Here is a 20981-nt window from a genome sequence, read left to right as displayed (position 1 = left end):
GCCACCGCGAATGCAACGATATATATTCCTTTTAAAGATCACAGGTTGAACAAGAAGGCGGGTTATTTTGGAGAAAAATATCGCGGGATATTTTCGCGGAAAATGGAACACGAGAGGAAGAGAAAGAAAGGTTGTCGTCGGTTTCTCCCGTCTTACGCGCCGCGGAGTGAATATTAACGATACTCCGTTTTTAAGTATCACCTTCGCAGGTAAACCGGCGAATTTTTCCACACGATATTTTAGCGAGAGCGATTAGAGAGAGCGAGAGGGAGAGAGAAAGAGAGAATGTACCCTGACGTGTCCATGGAAAAATAGAGACTCGTGGGTTAAAACCGTTTTTATTCTGTTTTATCGTGCGGTTACATTCTCTCGTTTTTGTTACGTTGTTGGCCGATACACCTTGATATGGAAAGGTAAAAACCCCGCTTCTATATCGGAACGTACGAGGGCATTGACATCAAAGAAATACACCGCGCGCCGCGATAACTGCCGCTATCGGATCGGTAAATCGTTAATCGCGTCATTCGTAATGCATCATTCACGATCCGACGTTTATAAAACACATCTGTTCTTTTATTAGAAGACAATGTTACTCTCTCTGCCTCCCTCTTCCTCCCTCTCTCTCTCTCTCTCTTTCTCACAATCTCTCTTGTTACGCATATTCCCTTTTATTTCCGCGGATATATTATTGGGATTTTCTGATTGACATTTCCGTGCGAATTTACACCGGCGTGCAACGCGATCTCGTCTCGTTCGGATATCCAATTCGCCGAAAAACGGTGTGATTACTGTACAAATTTTATTAACAACATCAGCCCGGCACGACACAACAACGGCTTCGATAAGCGTACCCGCCAAATTTTCGTCGTGTCTTCAATCGCTTCGTCAATATTTCATATATGTTGAGATCGTGTTTTTATCCTTTTCTTTTTTCAATTCTCGTTTAATCCACTATTAGAGACTTTGAGATGCGTATATCGCACGTCACATGGAAAAATGACGCGCGCATATCGCAATTCGAAAAATGTTCTTTTTACGGACAGCGGATGAGATCCCAATAAAGTAATAGGTTCCAATTGCGAATTAGGACGACACGCGGTAAATATTGCAAATACAAATATAACATTTTTTTTCATTGAAAAGTGTAGTTCTTATAATATTAATTCGAAATTGCATTTGTCAGCTTGTGTGTCGCCCTCCTTCTCGATGCGACACGTCATATTTTATGTACCTCCTAGAATTCACATCGAGGTTTCGTATCGATCGGCAGAATCGCGCATTGTTGCAGCATTTATGGAAATTCAAATAATTTTAGCCCTGTCGTTCTGTTCTTATTTGTCTATTTGACGAGAAATCATTTTTATTCTCCCATTACATTTTTATGCGACTCGAGTGAGCGTTCTGGCATTTCACGACTTTGCTTCATAGCTCAAGAACATTAATTTGAAACTAACCTATGAAACAAAGTTACGAAATGCCAGAACGCTCGCTCACCATATAAAAAAGTAACGGGGAAATAAAAATGATTTCAAGTCAAATAGACCCGAACAGAACAGCCGAGTTAAAATGACCAATTTCAGAATTTTATTGCATTTTTCGGGATTGTTGGTTTTAGAATTATCAATATGGGATAACTTGATCGAGCGCGCGATGTGTGTGTGTGTGTGTGTATTTTGCCGAGTGTGGTCGTGTTGAACGTTCGGTTTCCTTCCTCTGCTTCTCCCTTTGCGAGGAGCAGCGCGAGAAAAAAAACTGTAGGAAAGCGGGAAACATGTTGCGCGCGGGAGCAAGTTGAAGATTACCTGCACGTCCCGCGAGAAATAATTGTTGGTATAGATGTGCACCGCCTCGAAGACTAACGTCGCTTCGAACTCGAAGATGAGCTCCACGAAGTTCTCGGCGAAGGTGTCACGCAGCCAAGCGACCCAACCCGTGCCTGTAACCAACGAGCAAGAAAATAACGCGAATCGAACAAAATACCGTGAATCGCGGCACTTGGTCGCTGCGCGCAAACGAACATAATTATCGCGGAGATTTATGCGCGGTAGTTTCACGGGCTTAATCTTCAACCAACGCGGAGGAGGAAGTTTTCAGGAGCCGATTCAAAAAGAAGAAAAATAAGAGGAAACCGACGTTGCGCTCTTCGAAGTCACGCGACGAAATGAAAAGGAACGTAATTAATAACATCTCAGCGGGGAAAATCGGATTCTTCGTTGAAGCAAGGGACAGTTTGAATGCAAACGGATCTTTATACAGTCGCCGCGTACACGGGGAGAATTTCCGTTGAATAATATATCATGCTGTATCGCGCGATGAGATTTATGCGTGCTGAAGTCAAAATTTATATTAGGCACTTGCGAGAACTCGCTGCACTTTCAACTATTATGATATATATATATCTCCGGACATTTCGAAAATATCTTGTTTTTGCACACAGATATTTCCGAAACGGAGATATTCGTTTTTAGAAAATAGATATTGTGGGAATAGAAATATTTATTTTTGGAAATAGATATTTCAAAAAATGGATTTTTCGGTTCGAAGAAACGAATATCTCTTTTCCTGTCTTTGGCGTATTTTTATTATTAATAGCGAAGTTATAATAACGAAGCGATTGTTTTAGTATTTGCTATCGATATCCATGATTTTTTACCACCTTTCAGGCAACTCTGTAACTCGCGTCTGTAAAGTGACGAATTTTCTCAGCTGACAAAATTATCAACGATAAGATGAATTCTCACAAGTCTCTAATATATTACGGCAATTAATTTGTGCATCTATCAGATATATTTAATCTAACTTTATAAAATTCTATCACACGTATAGTCGACGTCATGTATCGTTTCCTAGATTGAAACTTTTTATTATTACATGATATTTAACCTTTCATACATGTATGTATAAAATTGAAACTATTATAATTAAAGCCATCGCAACTTTACTATTATAACTAGACTTATTTCTACGATTTCCACCTTTTTGCGTTATATATAAGGTTCAAAATCGTATAACTTTCTGTCTAGGGAATGGTACAGCATACGTAACACCGACCGTACAAGGATATATCCCATATATCCTTCGAATGTTTCAAACAATATAAGTGTAATCCAACCGGACAAGATAGTATAATATTAGTTCCATTAGAAAGTACGGTTCGATCCAAATTTAGACATTTGACTTTGCCGCGTTCAACGAGGACAAAAATTATTCAACAACCAAATAATCTCCGTTTATGATCTTTTGCCAATGTTCCGGCTCAGCATTCGAATATCTTTATTCTAAAAAATGACTTATTACTGCAGAATTCAGAACATCGAACCGAACTTTCTGATTGATCCGATAGAGGAAAAGCACCAAAACCGACGTACCACTTTGTTTTTAAGCTGTAAAATCCTCGATTGAAAATGTAAAATTAAAATTTATGTGCGTGAATATAAGCCAGTAACGCTCCTTTACCAAAATATATGACAGTCCTATGAAAATTATTATATATTTCTTGGAAAATAACTATTTTTTAAGATATTTGTAGATTAACACTTCTAGAAAGTAGGCCGTGAAACTGATATACCCATGAGATATAGGAAATTATCAAAAAAGTAAAATAAAAGCATTAAAATTATATTATTTGTACATTAATTATATATATTTATATGTTATTATTAATTTTACAAATGTTTTAGAACCTTAAACAAATTTTATATTATATATTGCTCCTTTATATCATGTGAAAAGGAATCTCATGATCCTTTCTTTTCCAAATCTTAAACAAAACAAACAGAGGAAAGTTAACCACCGGTAGCTTTAATTGTAAAATAATATTTTGCAGTAAAGTTCAGATATACAAATATCGGTTGAAAAAGACCAGTAAATTTAAGTATGTAGGTAGGCAGAACGACCTAACCCTGACTTTCCTTGCGTGATTCAGTAACATAGCATAGATATTATTAAAAGAACCAAAGCGAACGGGAGAGAAAGAGAAAGAGAGATAAAAAAAAATTCAAAACCTACATTATAAAATAACACCGTCAAATAAATTACTTACAGCTGACCTGACATTTCAATATTCGCAAGAACGTAATTCAACAAAAATCTCAGCGCAACGAGAAATAAAACGAACGCTAATAGCACAACCGAACGCGCATGCAAACAGAAACTGCCACTTCGGCTCGAACTACTCTAAACAGTATACGAAATTCACGTTCCGTCCGACACGATTCAATATTTCACAGCCGAGAAACATGGGTATGTCTGTTTACCGTACCTACGTTAGTTTTGCCGCTATTCCTCCACTTCGTTCGCCCACGAGCATTTTCCCCGAAAAAATATTCCCTCCGTGCGATCGACGACACGAGATACATGACTTTTTCGAGACGGAGGCAGCGCGGAGCGCGCGATACCGCCGGATCGAGAATCGCCGGGGCGCGGTTTCTCCTTCGGTTTCGCGCTGTTTAGCGCTGCCCGCCGCCTCCACGCTCGAATCCAACCCTGACGGGATTACCTTTTCCGTCTCCCATGTCCTGCCTGTAATTATCCGCGCCGACCTCGCCATCGATTAGACAGCCCAAGCCATCGGTCAACAAGTTGTCCTGCCTCTTACCGTCGTACGAGACATCGCTGAGCTCCGGCATCGAGGTGTCCGGGATGCTGTAGCTCACCACACCGCCTGGAAAACACACGAAAGTTCCCCGCCTGTGAGTTAGACACTGCGTGTGTCGACGCGACAGTGTGGAGTTTTCTTTTAAAACACCCACTCGTCCCAACGAACTTCCGCCGTCGCTCGCGCGCGTGCGCGCGCTTTCGCGCCATTACCTCTGTTTTGTCGCTCTTTTTCTTCCTTCGCTGCCCTTATTTTCCCCCGGCCCTCCCACGTCGGCTAAATGATTTCGTTGTTTCGGTAATTCGGAGAGCGGAAGTATATAAAATGAGAGCGACACTTCGACGGAGGTATTTCGCGCTCTCGCGCGGAAAATCGCGCTGAAAGGATCCATCGCTTCGAGGTTTCGTTTGCGCTCTTCTCTCCTTTTCCCCGTTTTCTCCGTGTGTCGTGCGTGACCGTCGTTAAGAAGGGGGGGGGGTGGAGGCAGGGGTGGCGGGTTGTTGTCCTCATCGTCTAATTACTCGATCTCTCTAATTATTACCGCTGCTGCCGGAGATAAGAATCGCTGGGCAGAGAGCTTCGTCATTTTCAGCCGAAATTTCAGCGAGCGTATTCCGCGAGCGAACGGCCGACACTTTGCTCCAGTTCCGCGGGAACACTTCGAAAATGAAGTGGCGTCGCTTAATAACGCGCCGCGAGACGCCGGCCGAAGGCGACCAGGAGCGAGAAAGAGAGAGGGAGAGGAGAAGCTTAGTTGAAATTAATCAATTAAAATTAATTAAAACGACTTGGCCGGAGCGGCGACGCTGATGGCGGCGGTCGAGGCGGACGTCGTCCGTAAGGGAGGACGGACGGCTGAATTTTCGTTGCCGGGGAAAATTAATAAGGGAGCGCAAAAATGGCGGTGCGCCCACTTCGCCCATGTCGTGTTCAAAATCGCTTAACTACTCTTAATATTTCACGGTGTACACCGCGCGCGCGGGCGCCCGGTGTTTGTCACGCGATGCGGTCAAGCCAGTTTTGGTCAACGTACCTTCGCCTGATTCCGTGTCACGTGGATGACGCCGAGGCAATAATTTTACTTAGAACAACGTAACGCCTCGTCGCCATGCGGGGCCCGGCTGTACCGCAGCCGGTGGCGTTCTCGACCGACGCACGCACACACACACACACACATATCGGGGAATTGTGTACGATCGTACGGTATGAAAATAAGAAGCCGACCTCGTTCTCGAATACAACGGTCGTCCTTTTAATCGAGATACGAGATATCTGCGCGCTGCCGAGGAAAATCTCAGCGAAGAAAAAAATCAGAAAGAGAGGGGAAGGAAGAAAAAAGAATAACGTAACGTAAGAGCGGACGAAAAAAGCGCGATAAAACGTGTTGCTGGCTCGGTGCGCGTTGTTATAAAAAATCATGCATCTCGCGTTCGTTATTGGATTAATATAGATTCTGTGTGTGTGTGTGTGTGTGTGTGCGCGCTTGGGTACATTCGAAATTGTACAGTCGCGGCGCGGATGATGGGCGAACGATAAGGTGGGTAAACGGCGAGGCAAATTAATTCGCTCCTCGAGCGACAAAGCCGTCGCTCCGCTCCTGTCGTGCGCGCTCGACGGCGCTCGTCACGTGCGCGAGGATCGTTCGTGTAAACTGGCGAACATTTCAGCGATGTGTCGCCGATACCTCCCTGCCATTTTTGAAGGTACGCATTAAGAGACGCTGTACTTCTCTCAGCACGCGTGAGAAACATTGCTCTTACCGCGGGGCCGCTCTACTCTGTAATCTGGCAATCCGCTAATCTAATCGCCGCCGGCGATCTCCCTGCCCGCTCGCGCGGCCCAAAATTATTGCGAATTTTCATTGAGATCGTTAGAGCGATCTTCGGCGCGACGTGCAATTCCTAACAAGCACGGCCTAGAGATATATTGCTCCTCGCAGCCGTCCGGCAAGGGAAAGGAAACATCCGTTTCGGTTTTTAGCGATTTATTATTATTTTATTAGTTGTTTATTAGTAGAAATAACCGGGCTATCGTGGTTATTGATTCCGATGTCGCTGCAGATAGAAGCTGGAATCATCGATTTCGATATTCAGATAAAATGTGCCGCGAACGAAGCTCGCAATTCTGGCAAATTTATAGAATATATACGCAGGGAGAAAAATAATTTTGCTGTCGCAGCGAAGCCGTCGTTGCTACTGCATATTCGCTGCGACTGCGATAAAATTTCGTTGGTATAACCAAATTAACGAGTTATTCGTAATTAGAGCGGAAACAGTTCCGTTGTCAGGATGGGAAAATTCTGCCGGGTAAATTTGTCCTTAGGACACGTTGAGGAGGTTGTAAGGTGAAGCGAGTTTGATGAGAATTCAGTGAAGCTTAAGTATACGTGCATAGAAAGAATTAGCAGTAGGAGTTAAATTAGGGACAATTACTGTACCGTAGCTAAATTCATTAGCTGTTCGAACTAAGATGCTACGGCGAATAATATAAATACACCTTGCAGCAAATACATTGTAATTCTAATAGCTAATGTCGTTGCTACCGCAGCTGAATTTATTAGCTGCGACATTAGCTGTCCCTAATTTAGCCATAATTCGATTTTAGCTCCTGTAGCTAATTTTTCCTTTAAGTGTACGTCGAAATATTATCTAGCTGCTCATGTAATTAGAAAACGATTGGCTATTCGAGAGATGAGATATTTGCAACGTTGAAAAACGTAAATCTTCGGTCTAAAGTTGACACCTTTTATACGTGTCCCTTGAGATTAGTGTGCTATTTTTAATTTCTTTTTTTAATATCTTCCAAACTAAAAATAAGAGCTTGATGAAATCTACTTAAAGACTAATATGTAGGCAGTATACATAAATTTCAGAATTATTAACCATTTTAAAAACACAGCAGTGTAAAATTCATAATTTAATGTAATACTGGAAATACGTATACATACGTACATATTTAAACATTCATATATCGCTTTCTATTATATCTCTACTAGATCAACTGATGCATAAATGTAGCGACAATACGAAAACTAAAATAATATAATAATATTTTCAGATTTGTAATATTGTATGGAAACATTTCTTATTTGGATAGTGAAATAAATGTATAAGAACGTAATTTTGTTTGCGTGATACTAAATTTATGAGTAATCTTAATGCGCCGCTGAAAATACGACAGTGAACCTTACAACATTTTTAATTTGCTGCTAAAACAAAATAGTGTTTTCCTATATTTACTAACTTGTTCTTACAACATTTATCATTTGTAGACTCGTCAAAATAATCCAACGAATGGCAATTAGTATTCTTAACGAATCGTTTTGCTGTTCATATAATAACTGACAGATTTTGCTGCGACAGCATAAAATTTGCTGTGCCAGCAAATTATTTTCCTCCGTGTAAGAAAATATGATGCAGAATATGTACAAAAAATATAAATTAATTATTATTAACAGACTGAATCGTACGTAAAAATCATAATTATTGATTTTGATATATTCAGACAAAACGCAAAAGAGGTTTGCAATATTTTAGCATTTCAACTCCGACAAATTTGTAGAGGACAGAATAACAATATGATAGAATACATATAGCGGAACATGTGATGGAAATAAATTTTTCCTAATTAAAATACCGAGAAATATCACCGTGTATATCGAAGATTTTTCAACGTTATGTATTTTGGCAACTAAGCTTCGCGAGAAGCTTCGGATTCAATTAAAGTAAAATTCACGTATAATTAGCAGCGGAGTACGGGGAATTCTGCGACCGTCTCCATTGAAACTGCACATCTTTATGTAGCCAAGTTCCAAATTAAAATTCTATTAAAGCAAAGTCCAACCGTGAAATTAGTCGAAGGAATATAATTCCGCGTGCTATCTGCCCTCCTCGAGCTTAGAGTTCGCGAATGCCTTCTGCGATCGTTTACAGCGCCGAAACTGCAAAAACGGAGAGGGATCTCGAATTCGTCAGTGAATTTCTAATTAAAATTCCGAATGTGCGGGACATCTCGTGTGTAAAAACTACAAAAATGCCCAAGGGACAATTCTCATCTCGACGGGATAAGACAAATGTCACCGATGATGACTTCGCGACGTGAGTTGAAACCCTCTTTCCGTCGTCGAGGCGATCCCACTCTCTCTCTCTCTCTCAAAAAAAAAAAAAACAATTAATCAAAAGTCAAAGGCAAAATGATTTGGCTTTTTCATTAGATAATTCGCCGTACGCGTCGTCGTGGGTGATTCAAGTAACCGCGAGCAACATCGTACTTTCGATTAACCCGTACCGAGCCGAGTTTGATTATCCTCCATCAGCTGAGGTTTAGCACACTTGTATTCTGTCAAACCGCGAATGTCAATACCAGGAGGACAATGTCGTGGATTCTGTACCCGCGCTGACCGGGTCGGCCCCGTGTTGCCCGCGATTCCAGGAGTAATCGTTCGTGTTCACCCTGCCGACTCGGCCGGAGCAGGGCATCAGCGTTGTTTTAACCAGATGCCGTGCACGGCCGCCATAAATCCGACATACCCGCCCAGTCGGGCTCGATCTCACACGCTCCGAATACTTCTTATAGCGCGCGAAAGCTCTCATGTCGCCGTTTTACCGGCTCCGCTCCGCGCCACGCCGTTGAGGCCTCGTACATACGTCACCGCTTGAACGCGCGCTCGCTCGCTCGCGCTCGATCTCGCGTTGTTATTGAATTATTAGCGACCTAGAAAAATTATTTATGCGAATATTCTTCCTCGCGCACTCACTCGCGCGCGCGGAGTCTTAACCTCCTCGATACGGCGGCTGAGAGCCGCGTGAGGTAGCTTGAAAGCGTTTGTTCTTGCGCGACAGTCGCGGACGTCTTCGTGTGGGAAAAGTCGTGTCGCAAAATTTGCTTTTATTCGTACCGAGAGGTCTCTGTTACCTATAATCAACTATAATTTCTCTCCTCTCGCTCTTTTACAGTTTCTTATAATTAATATGTACTGACGTAGAGAGAGGGGGAATATTTAAATATCTTCTTTGTTTTTAACGATATGAGATATATTTAGAGCACAATTTGAATAGTGCAGAAGGAGGAATACCGCGAAAGAAAGAATTTTTTTAGTTGTTTTCTCAATTTTTTACACGCCTATATTCAGTTAAACAACTTATGTTGAGACTTTTGTGCGTGATAATTTATTATTATACAACAAATTATTATAATACTGTTCATAATAATTTATTTTAATTGTCAAATAATTAATTTCACTAATGTTATTCTTTTTAATTCGTTTCTTTCGATTATTTGTTTATTATAATTTTTTTTTCTTTGTTTTATCTATACACGGAGAAAAATAATTCGTTGGTATAACATTATACTGTCGCAGAAAAATCTATCAGTTACTGTGTGGACAAACGATTTGTTAAAAGTACTAATTGCCATTCGTTGAATTATTTTGCTGAATCTACAAATTATTTTGCCGTAGAAAAAAATAAGTAAATATAGGAAAACATTACTTTATTCAAACGATAAATTAACATGTCCTAAAGATAAATTCACTCGGCAGAGTATTTTCTATGCTGGCGACAAAACTGTTTCTGCTCTAATTACGAATAATTCGTTAATTTGGTTATACCAATTAAATTTTATGGCTGTCGCAACGAGCATATATGTAATAGCAACGACGGTTTCACTACAACAGCAAAATTATTTTTCTTCGTGCAGATTATTATCTAAAAAATATTTAGATGTTTCTGAAATACTATTATTGTAGACTATACTATTATTGTGGATATAAATATTGTAGATATTTCTAAAATATTAAAATACTAAAGAAATATTACAAAAGGAGATACTAAGGGCTAAAATACTAAAGAGATAACTCTCCCGTAAATACAGCATAATAAAGAATAAAAGTAGAGAATAGTATAATTTAATTTAAATTAAATTCGTGAGAAAAAATGCACGTGCGACTTGAAATCCTGTTACTGCTTACAGCCGACGCCCAGCGGCTGTCGGTTTCAACCGAATCGCATCAAAGAGGTTAATAACGAGGGGCAAGGGTCGTGCCGGCATGTTTTAACGTAATGTTAGGGATCAATCAAAAAGTTCGGCTCGATTTTTCAACTCAATATGTCTTCCCTGCATTCAATGGAAATCAATAATTCATCAAGCAAGTAATCGCTTTCGTTATCCGTGCTCAAACGTTCCGGCAGCAGAACTTTATCGGTATTATTACATGCATGTGACGTTATTTGTCGAAAATCGAATCGAACCTTTCGATCCATCTCGATGATATACGCGACGACGCTGTCACTCTCTCGCAGCGGACATCGCCGGTATATCAGCTGATTAAGTCCGAAAGTGTCGAGCGGCACGATCGTGCGACCGTGATAACGAAAGCGTGCAGTGCGCGGCAAGCGAAAAAAAAAAAACACACTACGAGTTACGCGCAACGAAACTAAAATATAACTCCGTTACACGGGGCGCACGGCCGGAAAACCGCGCTACAACCGCGGGAAATGTTCCTTGCGCAAAAATGCAGAGTGAATTTTGTTTTCCCTCGTTTCTCCCGCTCGCTCCGTCCTGCGCAGGCCCCTTTTTTTTTCGTGCGAGGCTTTGTTCTCGGGAGAGTCGATTTCGCCGCGACTCTTGCAAAATACGAGAAAGCGAAATCGGCGGTGCGCGTCGCTCAAGTTCTCGGGCGGGCTTTCGCAGTTTCCAAAAGCCCGACGCTCCGCTTTAATCGCGTCCGATCGATTAATATGAGATTAATAGAGAAGAAGTGCCAAAACTGATAGCTATAGTAAACCGACATATCCATGGTTCTCGCCTAAATACTGAATTCCGGTCGGACGGGACACGAACTTCGTCTACTGTGTACAGTAATTGAAGCTAAAGCGGCAGTTTCTGTTTGCAAACACGTTTGGTTGTATTATTACCGTCGTATAATTTTTCATTGCACTGAGGTTTTTGCTGAGTCACCTTTCCGTAAAAATTAATGTCGCAAATCAGTGGTAAACAATTTATTTGACAATACTACTTATAGCATGTGTTTTTGAATTTCTTCACTCTAGAAATACCAAGAGCTTATTTCTCACTATATTTTATCCATTTTTTAGATTAATACCAAATTTCTGGTGTAAAAGACAGGATTCTAAAATTTTATGACTTTTTATCGATCATTTCCTTCATTAAATGATTGATGAAAAGTTATAAAATTTCAGAATCCTATCTTTTACAAAAGAAATGGGGTATTAATTTAAAAAATAGAAGAGGTCAGAAATAACCGTTTGATACTTCTATTGTTAAGTTTCGGATCTTGTGCAATTTCTATCCTTTGTCACTGAACTACTCGAGAAAAGTTAGGATTGATTTGTTTTGTAAACTGACATATTCGAGTTTACTACTGGTACTGGTCTTTCAGCCAACATACCTGAATTTACCTGTGAAATACCATTTCACAGGATACAACTGAAATTATCGACGACTAATTTTCATCCTTTTTTCTTATTTATTTATTTAGGATGGCCGAAAAGAAGAAGCCGAGAGATCCTTTTCTATATATAATAGAGTATTCAACATAAAATATTTAAATAAAAAAAAAATATTTAAAATTAAAATAATATATAAGGATATATGTAATAAATGTACAAAATAATATAATTTCAATACTTCAATACTTTCAACTTACAGTACTAATTTCAATACTTCAATACTTTCAACTCTTATTTATTAAATAATATTCTATAAATATTATGGGTATGTCGGTTTTGGGATCTAATTTCTAGAAGCGTCAATCATCAAACATCTTAAGAAATAGTTATTTGCAGGGAAGTATGTAATAATTTTCATGGAACTGTCATACATTTTAGTAGAGCAATGTTGCTGGTTTGCATCCGTGCGTATAAATTTTAATCTTATTCCTTCAACAAGACTTTAGAACCTAAAAACAAAATGGTATGTCAGTTTTGGTGCTTTCCCTCTGATACGCACGAAGTTCGTGTACACGAAACTCAAAAATTAGCGTTTACGCACGCGGATGTGAGCGTTCGTTGCTACTCTGTGATTAATTCGTTCTTCTTTGGTTTCACCATGGCGAGCAGAAATAACAATTTATGCTGAAAGTAATAAAGGAAGAAAGCCTTTTTTTCGTTTAACGTTTTTTTCTCTCTCTCTCGTATCCCGCCGCCCGCAGCACCCCCTTTGTATAATGTTACTGCTCCTGGGCTGATTGCACGGTTTCTTCTTTATGTAAAACACATATCTCAGCGATACCTAGTTTTTCACTTGGAACCGCTCGCGCTTTCGCTGTCGGCGCTTAATGAGAAATTCCCTGACCGGGCTTCTTCGTGTTCTATTACCGTTTTGGGATGTAACGAGTGGAAAGTGTACGACGAAGGGACGTGTGCGCATATATACATGCGTGTGTGTGTGTGTGTGTGTGTGTGTGTGTGTGTGTAAACCGAATAGATGCGAATATTCGAACGAGCGGACGCGGAAGATGAAAGATAGGAGGAGGTGTTTCGGTGGCTTCGGCTTTAACGACCGGTCGTTCGGGTCGACGCGCGAGAAGTGTATCGCTTTATTTCCCGGCTTATCGTTATGCGATACGATTACGTCAGCGAACGAATGCGAATGCGTCGGCGCGTTAATTTCACGTTGTTTTCATTTAATCTTTGCACGCCGCTTTGTAGAATTTCTATGAAAAATTGTGCCTCGAATCCGGCCGCGAGCGAGCGAGCGAGCGGCCGTGGCAAGGTAACACGCGGACGAGAAAAGAAACTGCATGCAAATTTATGTAAATAGCATTGTGGTGGCGCACGGCGTGTTTGTTATACATAATACACGCACCTGTACATAAATTATGAGAATGGTTGTCGTATGCGTCACGAATACTTAACATTCGTTACTTTGTGATAGCAAGGAACGGGGTCTGGGAAGGGAGAAAGTAGATCGACGGATGTTAAGGGTGAGTTTCGAAACGATGTAGAGGGATGGCCACCGGTCCGAAGGGAAAATTACGGATGGAGGGAATTTTGTATAATTAAATAATTCGAACAGACGACTTGAAATTTCGGATTAATTACACGGAGAAAAATCATTTGCTGGCACAACGAAGGACGATTTCAGCCCTCAGAGTGGCAAGTTAAAATAGTTTTTTGCTGCTTCCTTTGGTTTTTTTTGTTGTTTTTGCACTTTTTGAGCCGCTGAATCTGAATCTGACGTTTAAAAAATGTTAGTTTGTCGGGGTGTTAAAGTCAGTATCAAAATCAGCGTGTGAAGCTATTAAACGTGTAGTAAATTATTAATGTTGAGCTTTATGGACGTATTCATTCGTGTTCTCCGGCTGGTAAAACATAATAATAATTCCGTTCATTAAAAGTATTTTACTATTATAGTCACTATTGAATATAAGCTTGACAAATAATGATTCGCATTATATCACTAAACATGAGTGAACATGGATTTACATTTCGAGCCATATAACCTACAAACAAATTGTACGAGAAGAATGCGAATAAAAGATCTGTGAAAATAATTTTTCAATCAATGTCGAGGCCTCTCAAAATGCAATCTTCCGAAATCACAAATCTGCGTAATATTCGTAAACACATATAAAGCCAAACGTGTTCAATATATGGCGGCAATCTTTTCGGAGCGTGTCTTTCAATCTAAATATAATCACAAGTTTTATAACGTTTTATGTTTAACCCGTTTCTTATTATAAATATTGAGCATATTGTGACGCGTTCTAATTCCGGCATGATAATTTATTCGCGCGCTTTTAACGGGAAACTGCTAAAAATAAAGCTAATGCAATTTTAATTCGGTCCGCAACTGACCGCCGCGTATATTAACTCCCGATATACACACGGCCGATATCTAAATATAACCGTCGCTGTGTCGTAAAAGTGCCAGGATCTCCTACGTGTCGAAATATTCCTAAACCACCCTGTATTCCAACATCGTCCTGTTAGATAGTGCGCGCTTACAAAAACGATGTTATCGCAAAATAAAGTTATCCCCTTTCGTACGAAAAAAAAGTCTGGTTGAATTTACCCGAAATGGATAAATTAAACGCGCTTTGGTTGGGGGGGGGGGACAGAATATCTGGTTGTGAAAACCAAATCTGACTTCGTGAAAACTAGAAATCCTTTTTCCTCCAATCAAAGTGTGTTTAGTTTTGTCTATTTCAGATCAATTTAACCAAACTGTTTTTTCCGTATTCTTCGTACCCCCCCCCCCCTCGTTCGCTCGTTTCTCGCTCAGCCTTCCCGAAATGCCGCAGCGGGAAGAAAGAGAAGGTAAGAGAGAAAGCGAAGTTCGCTTATTTGGCGCAAGGGTTAAGAGAAAGACGGGGGAAGAGATAAAGAGAGAGAGGGGGGGGNGGGGGGGGGGGGGAGAGAATCGGGGCAGAAGTCGGGGGAATTTTCGAGTTTTCGTGGTAAGCTTGTTATCGCCCCTTCACGTAACACGCTCGTTCGCGCGCCTTCGCCGTAGGAGCGCTCTAACGACACATTGATTCTATAAAAGACATTAAGTACCGGAACTAGGTCGAAAACAAATATACCAGGCCGACCCGGCAATGAGCTCGTCCGTATAACGCTGTTACGAACGTTAATAGGATCTAGCACTGTAGTTAGAGCCAGCGGCGCCCTACCTTCTCTCCCGGCCGTCTCAACGGCCGTCTCTCGGCAAATTGAATGAAATTGCAATTTGGGAATTAATCGTCAGGTGTCCACTTGAGCAACGCGACGCCGCCGTCGTCGTTCGACCGCGCGCGATCACGTTTATCTTATTTCCGGAATAATAATCTCGGGGAACGAGTCGCGTTAAAGGAAAAGCACCAAAACTGACGTAGGTATGGAAAGTCGACATACTCACGTTTCTCGGCTGTAAAATAACGAACTCTGTCGAACAGCGTCTACTGAGTGCAGTAGGAGCTGAAGCGGCAGTTTCCGTTTGCAAGCGTGTTTGGTTACGTGTCATTAGCGTTAGTTCCTCGATGTCCTGAAGTATTTCTCAAGCAATCTTCTTGTAAATTTTCAAGCAACGAAGCAGTAAGTAATTTATTTGATAATACTATTTTGTAGAGTAAGTTTTGAACTTTTCAAATCACTTCGGATCCTGTGCCAATCTTTATCTTCCGTTAGTGAACCAAGCAAGGTGGATTCGAGTCAGGTTGTTCTGTGAACCGACATACCTGAGTTCATTGGTTTTTCAACCGACATACCTGAACTTTACTGTGAAATGTCATATCACAGAATACACTCGGGTAGAAATTTAAAATGGGGATTGGAAAGGCCCTGCACAATTTTTCCCCACTTGCATTTAGGATCCATAAAGGCAAGCCCACTTAGTCTCTACACAAAAATGTAATGCTCGTACAAAGTAAGGTCATATTTGTAAATCTGACTAGACCCCATCTTGGTACGTTTGATTAGACTATATCTTGTTACGCTATCAATTTATAAGAAAATTCAAACGCGGACTTGTAGTTTGTTTGTGTTAAATTTTCTACTTGAACACTGTTTTTAAGAAACAAGAAGTTACTTTGGTCTTATTTCGACCTTTACGGTGGATATTATTTAAATCTCTTTAAGACCTTATTTTAAACTATTTCAAGAATTGGCTAACTAGGAGGGAGGGAGGGGGGAACTCCTTGACGAATTTGGACTGATCGTTCTATTCCAAAAGATAAGTGAGGAGTAAGAGCGCTGTAGGATAGAGTTATCAATAATCTGAGTCTGAGTTTTCTCAATTATGGACATCAATATTGAAGGTCAATCCTGAAGATCTGGAAAGAGAGATAAGGGCGGGACTAGCAGCGGTAGCGCTTCGCGTCTTATTGGCGGCTTGCTGTAGATAAAAGACGTGAGAAGGGATAAGGGGAGATTGGAAAATTTTATGTTATAAGAAGGAAAAAAGGGTTAAAATGAGAAAAATAATTGTCTAGGTGCATTCTTCCTGCTTTTCGCCTTCCTGCTTTTCCCCGCTCCCGACGTCTCTGCAGCGGACGTCTCGAGTCTTTTGGGGCGTAATAATATATTAAATAATATATTATATAATAATAATAATATTAAATATTGATCCTCACTGGAGCAAAAAGAAGTTCTTTAATATTTTTCTAATATAGTGTTATTTTTTTCAAGTAATTTATTGCTTGGAACAACTATTGTAATGTTTGGATGAATATACAAAAGAAATGTTATTTGGTGTGAAAATATTTATCGTTTGAGAAATCAAGCAATCCTATTTGTTGAATCAAACATTCGTTCGTTTGCTTTGTTTCGAAAGACGAATTTGTTTCAGTTGAAGGAATTTTGTTCAATTCGAAAAAATCTTTTTCTTTGTGCATTATAAAAAAATTTGCAAGATTAAAGATAATTTAAGATGTACGAATATATAATAAGTGTACAAAATAATGTGATTCCAACGCTCTTATTTCATTTTTTGGTCAATTTCCAGATAGGTATCATGGACATGTCGGTTTTGGGATCTGTTTTCTCAAAGTGTCATTTTTCCAAGTCTTTACAAAGTAGTAATTTGCAATACGATATGTAATAATTAAACAAAAGGAACTACAACATATTTTGACAGAGAAATGTAGCCGTTTTGCATGCGTGCACATAAATTTTAATTCTGCGCTTTCACCAGGGTTTCAAAGCCCGAAAACAAAATGGTATGTGTCGGTCTTGGTGGTTTTCCCCCGATATTCGAATGAAAATGCAAGCTCGCTCGCGCGCGAGCTGTCGTTTTTGCTTCTTGCGCCGGTCGATTTGTCGACGATACACCGCGGCGGCCGCGACGCGTCGGGATATTACGCAGTGTCCGATATCGGAGCGTTACCTCCAGTTATGACATTTTCGATGACGGTAATTCGGCTGGCATTCGATATCCAAGCGAGACCGCCAACATAGAGCGCGCGCTGCCGTTCCGCGCGCAAAAATTTATCCGACGGACGGGCCGGACGCGGCTAATGATCAAATGAATTTGCCTATCCGCGTAAGAGTGCCCTCGAGCGCATTATCCGCAATTGTCGTCATCGGCGCCAATCGTCGTTGAAATTGGTTTAGCCGTTGTCCGCTTCATGAAGTGCGTATTACGAAGTGCATTTGTTTAAACGACGCAGTTAATCGCGCGGGGCCCCGGCTCGATTTTGTTTGTCTCGCCGCCGTCGAGCGGCGAATACCGCGCGAACCGCGAACCGAAATTGCAGCCGGATGAAAGAGTCGTCCTCGTGATTCGCCCTTTTCGTCTCTCTTCCTCCCATTTCTCTCTCTCTCTCTCTCTCTCTTGAAATCTCCGCACGGGGAAAAAGTGTCCGGTATTTGAGCGACTATATATTTGCACGCTCGAGTAATTATAGCCGGGAACCCCTCTGCAGCAAGTCGTGCTGTGGCGGTTATTGATGATGACTCTGTATGCAAACATCGGGAAAGTGTGTAAAATGCGGGAAATTTGGGACTGTGAAATCGCCCAGTGAAATAATTATAGCCGGGGAGAGGTCATTTTTGCGGCCGCTACAGCGTTATTGATGAGAAATTTATATGCACACACATGAGAGAAAAAATGCGTTTAGTGATTTACACCGAGATAAAAAGTGCATTCCCGAGCGTAATTGCGTGATGAAATTATTATATTCGAGGAGAAAACCACTTTTTTCGCAGCAAGTGTTATTATTGTGTTATTGATGGCAGTTTTTTTACGCGCCCACTGAAGAAAAATGTGTTTGTTATCTGTTACTGCGGCGGAATGGAATAATTATAGTGACGAGAGCCGTATTCTGCAGCGAAAGTGTTACTGATGCTAACCTTATACGCATATCGGAAGAAAAGTGCCCGATACTTACGACTATAATTGCATAATGACATATTTATAGTTAGAAAAATCACTTGTAATAATTCCTGCTATGATGCTAATGATAGTAATTTCATACGCATATCGCTGCTACCACATTTTCCTCGGAATAAAAAGGAAACGTGCTAAGCGCCGAAGATGACTATAATTTGAGCGGAATTTCCCTTTTTTTCCTCCCAGTGTATATTACTGCCAACCCACGCAAAGTTCGCGCCATAAATCATCGTTTCGCCACACGAGAATCTCCGTTTTAGCGTGCGACAAACTGTACGATACAGTTGCACGAATACACACATGACGAGTGTGACGATCGTGATGCAGCGTCGAGTCTGCTGTAATTAGCGCGGTCAAAGCGACGATAGAAATATGCTTGACGCCGGAAATGACTATTTGCGTCGAGCTCGGTTACTCCGGCCGTTGCTTTTTTTTCTCTTCCGGTCTAACAAATGCGATCGCGAAAGTCGTTAGCGGCAGATCCGCCGTTAGCTTATGGAAAACAACAAATATGAATTTTCCAATCTTCGCGTATCGATTGCCGGCCGGCCGACTACAAAGCCCCCGGACGGAAAATATTTATTCCGCAATTTCGCGCCGTATAATTCGGCGATTCCGAGGGATAAGCGGATGCACGAAATAATCGTCGGCGGGAGCGCGCGCGCTCGTGATCCTTCTCAGACACTCGGTACTTACTCGTGTCCCGGCATCCTTTGAGCTCGATGCGAAGGCACACCGTGCGTCTGTGCTCCGAGTGCGGCAGGATCCGGATTTGGCTGGCGAAGATAGGCGGGATCAATTTGTGCGACACGACGGTGGAGGTGTCGCTGTTGCCGGCCAAAACCTGCGGAAAACATTGCGACGTGCGCGTAAGAACAGCGAACGACAAGGAAGAAAGACACGCCGGGGAGAGAGGGAAAATCTCGTTCTAAAAAAGGTGTGTTATGAAATAAGGTGGACGTTCGAGTTAGTGACAAAGTGGTTTCGTCGTGAAAATAAATTAATAAATTCTTATAATAATACATGTGTTAAGCACGTAACGTTTATTTTGCTCGAAGGTTTAAACGCCTTCTATAATTGCATTAATAAAATTTGAATTAATTTATCACACGTTTTTAAAAGCGATGAAAATATCATGTTTATTTAGTGATATTCAACACTGATTTTGACCCCCAATTTGTGACACATGTGCGCTTATGTCACCGGTGACAGACGTGCAGACAGCTCTATTATTGACAGGCAAAAATCATGATTCAAATGTCACCAATTGGTAGAGAATCATGAACGTTCCTGTTACTGATTTAAACATGACAGTTTGTAGGTTAAGAATTTATATTTGTATTATTTGCTAAATTTTTCAGAAGCGAATTATAATCTTGTTACTGTTGTATGGCTTTTAATTTTATTTGAAACTTGTTATTCAGATAATATATAAAATGTAGAGCAAAATATATATTTTTTAAGATAAATATGGATCTATATTATTTGACTTATGTATTACATAAAAAAAAAAATAGTCTCAAGTCAATGATAGATATTCTCATATATAAGCACGAATATTATAATATTCTTAGAAAATTTTTAGTTTTGAATTGAGTACAAGTAATATTCGCATTCAATACAAATTCAATCAAATCAAGATTAAACCTTTTCCAAGATTATAATATTATTGCTTATATATGAGAATATCTATCATTGATATAAGATCATTGATATAATTTTTCCCGTGTAAGAACAGATTGCGATTGTCACTAATTGGGATATTCACCTTATCTCAAATTGATCGAAACGTTAAAGTCTCTTTTTCGCTGATTAGCTGTCTCGAAATCTTAATCTTGACGCGAGTCATTACTTACTTCGACTCGCATCTGTCATTGAATTTTAGTCTGATGCTTATTTAGTTACATGTATTGAAATTTCTCCCTTTATAATAGTAATTAGCTAAATAACGCGTCTGTGTTGGTCTAGTGAAATAAAATTAGCGCCTCTTCGCGCGTCGACCGACGCGAAAATTGAGATTCGATTACCGGCGCCGTCACTTCGCGAAATAATGAAGTCACGTTCCGCTTTTCCCTTTTTCCCCCTCTTTGTCTTTCTCTCTCTCTCTCTCTTCTTTTTATTTTGATATTCGGTGTTGACGAGAGAGTTTTTACAGGCAGCCACGAATTCGACGGCGATAACTTTTATCGTGAGTACCACGCGTCGCTAATGCGATTAAATGGATAATGGATACTCCGACCGGAAATTTCCCCGGTACTTATAGACGTCTCTCGATTTTGGAATCCGTTAATGTAACACCAGGCTGAGTGTACGCTCGCTCGCTATTCATTTTTCCGGACGGGAATATCGGGACGCCCGTCTGTCCGGTGCGTGGGTGACAGCGCGCAGCGCCGGTATTTCGCCGATAATACATTTAGCACGTCGCCGTGCTGGGTATGAACTTTTCAACGGTACTTCCAACCCGTAGGACCCCCAGTCGCGGATTGACACCGGCTGTAATGAGGCGTTGCGATTCCCGCTGCTCGGTTACCCGTGAAATTAAGCGTAATGCGTA

The 20981-nt window shown here is 40.8% G+C and overlaps 1 protein-coding gene across 1 annotated transcript in view; it reads right to left on the bottom strand.

The window, feature by feature from the left end:
• Positions 1 to 20981, bottom strand: part of LOC106749404 (discoidin domain-containing receptor 2-like) — a 191219-nt gene that overhangs the window by 20837 nt on the left and 149401 nt on the right. Inside the window, exons 5-7 of the mRNA XM_014628806.1 lie at positions 19124 to 19271; positions 4499 to 4663; positions 1803 to 1936 (exon numbers count right to left, since the gene is read on the bottom strand). Of these exons, the coding sequence (XP_014484292.1) occupies positions 1803 to 1936; positions 4499 to 4663; positions 19124 to 19271 (447 nt within the window). The remainder of the gene's footprint in view (positions 1 to 1802; positions 1937 to 4498; positions 4664 to 19123; positions 19272 to 20981) is intronic.

Source organism: Dinoponera quadriceps, unplaced genomic scaffold (assembly GCF_001313825.1).
Source record: "Dinoponera quadriceps isolate SergipeBrazil2010 unplaced genomic scaffold, ASM131382v1 scaffold3386, whole genome shotgun sequence".
NCBI lineage: Eukaryota > Metazoa > Arthropoda > Insecta > Hymenoptera > Formicidae > Dinoponera > Dinoponera quadriceps.
This window is presented reverse-complemented; position numbering and strand designations above follow the sequence as displayed.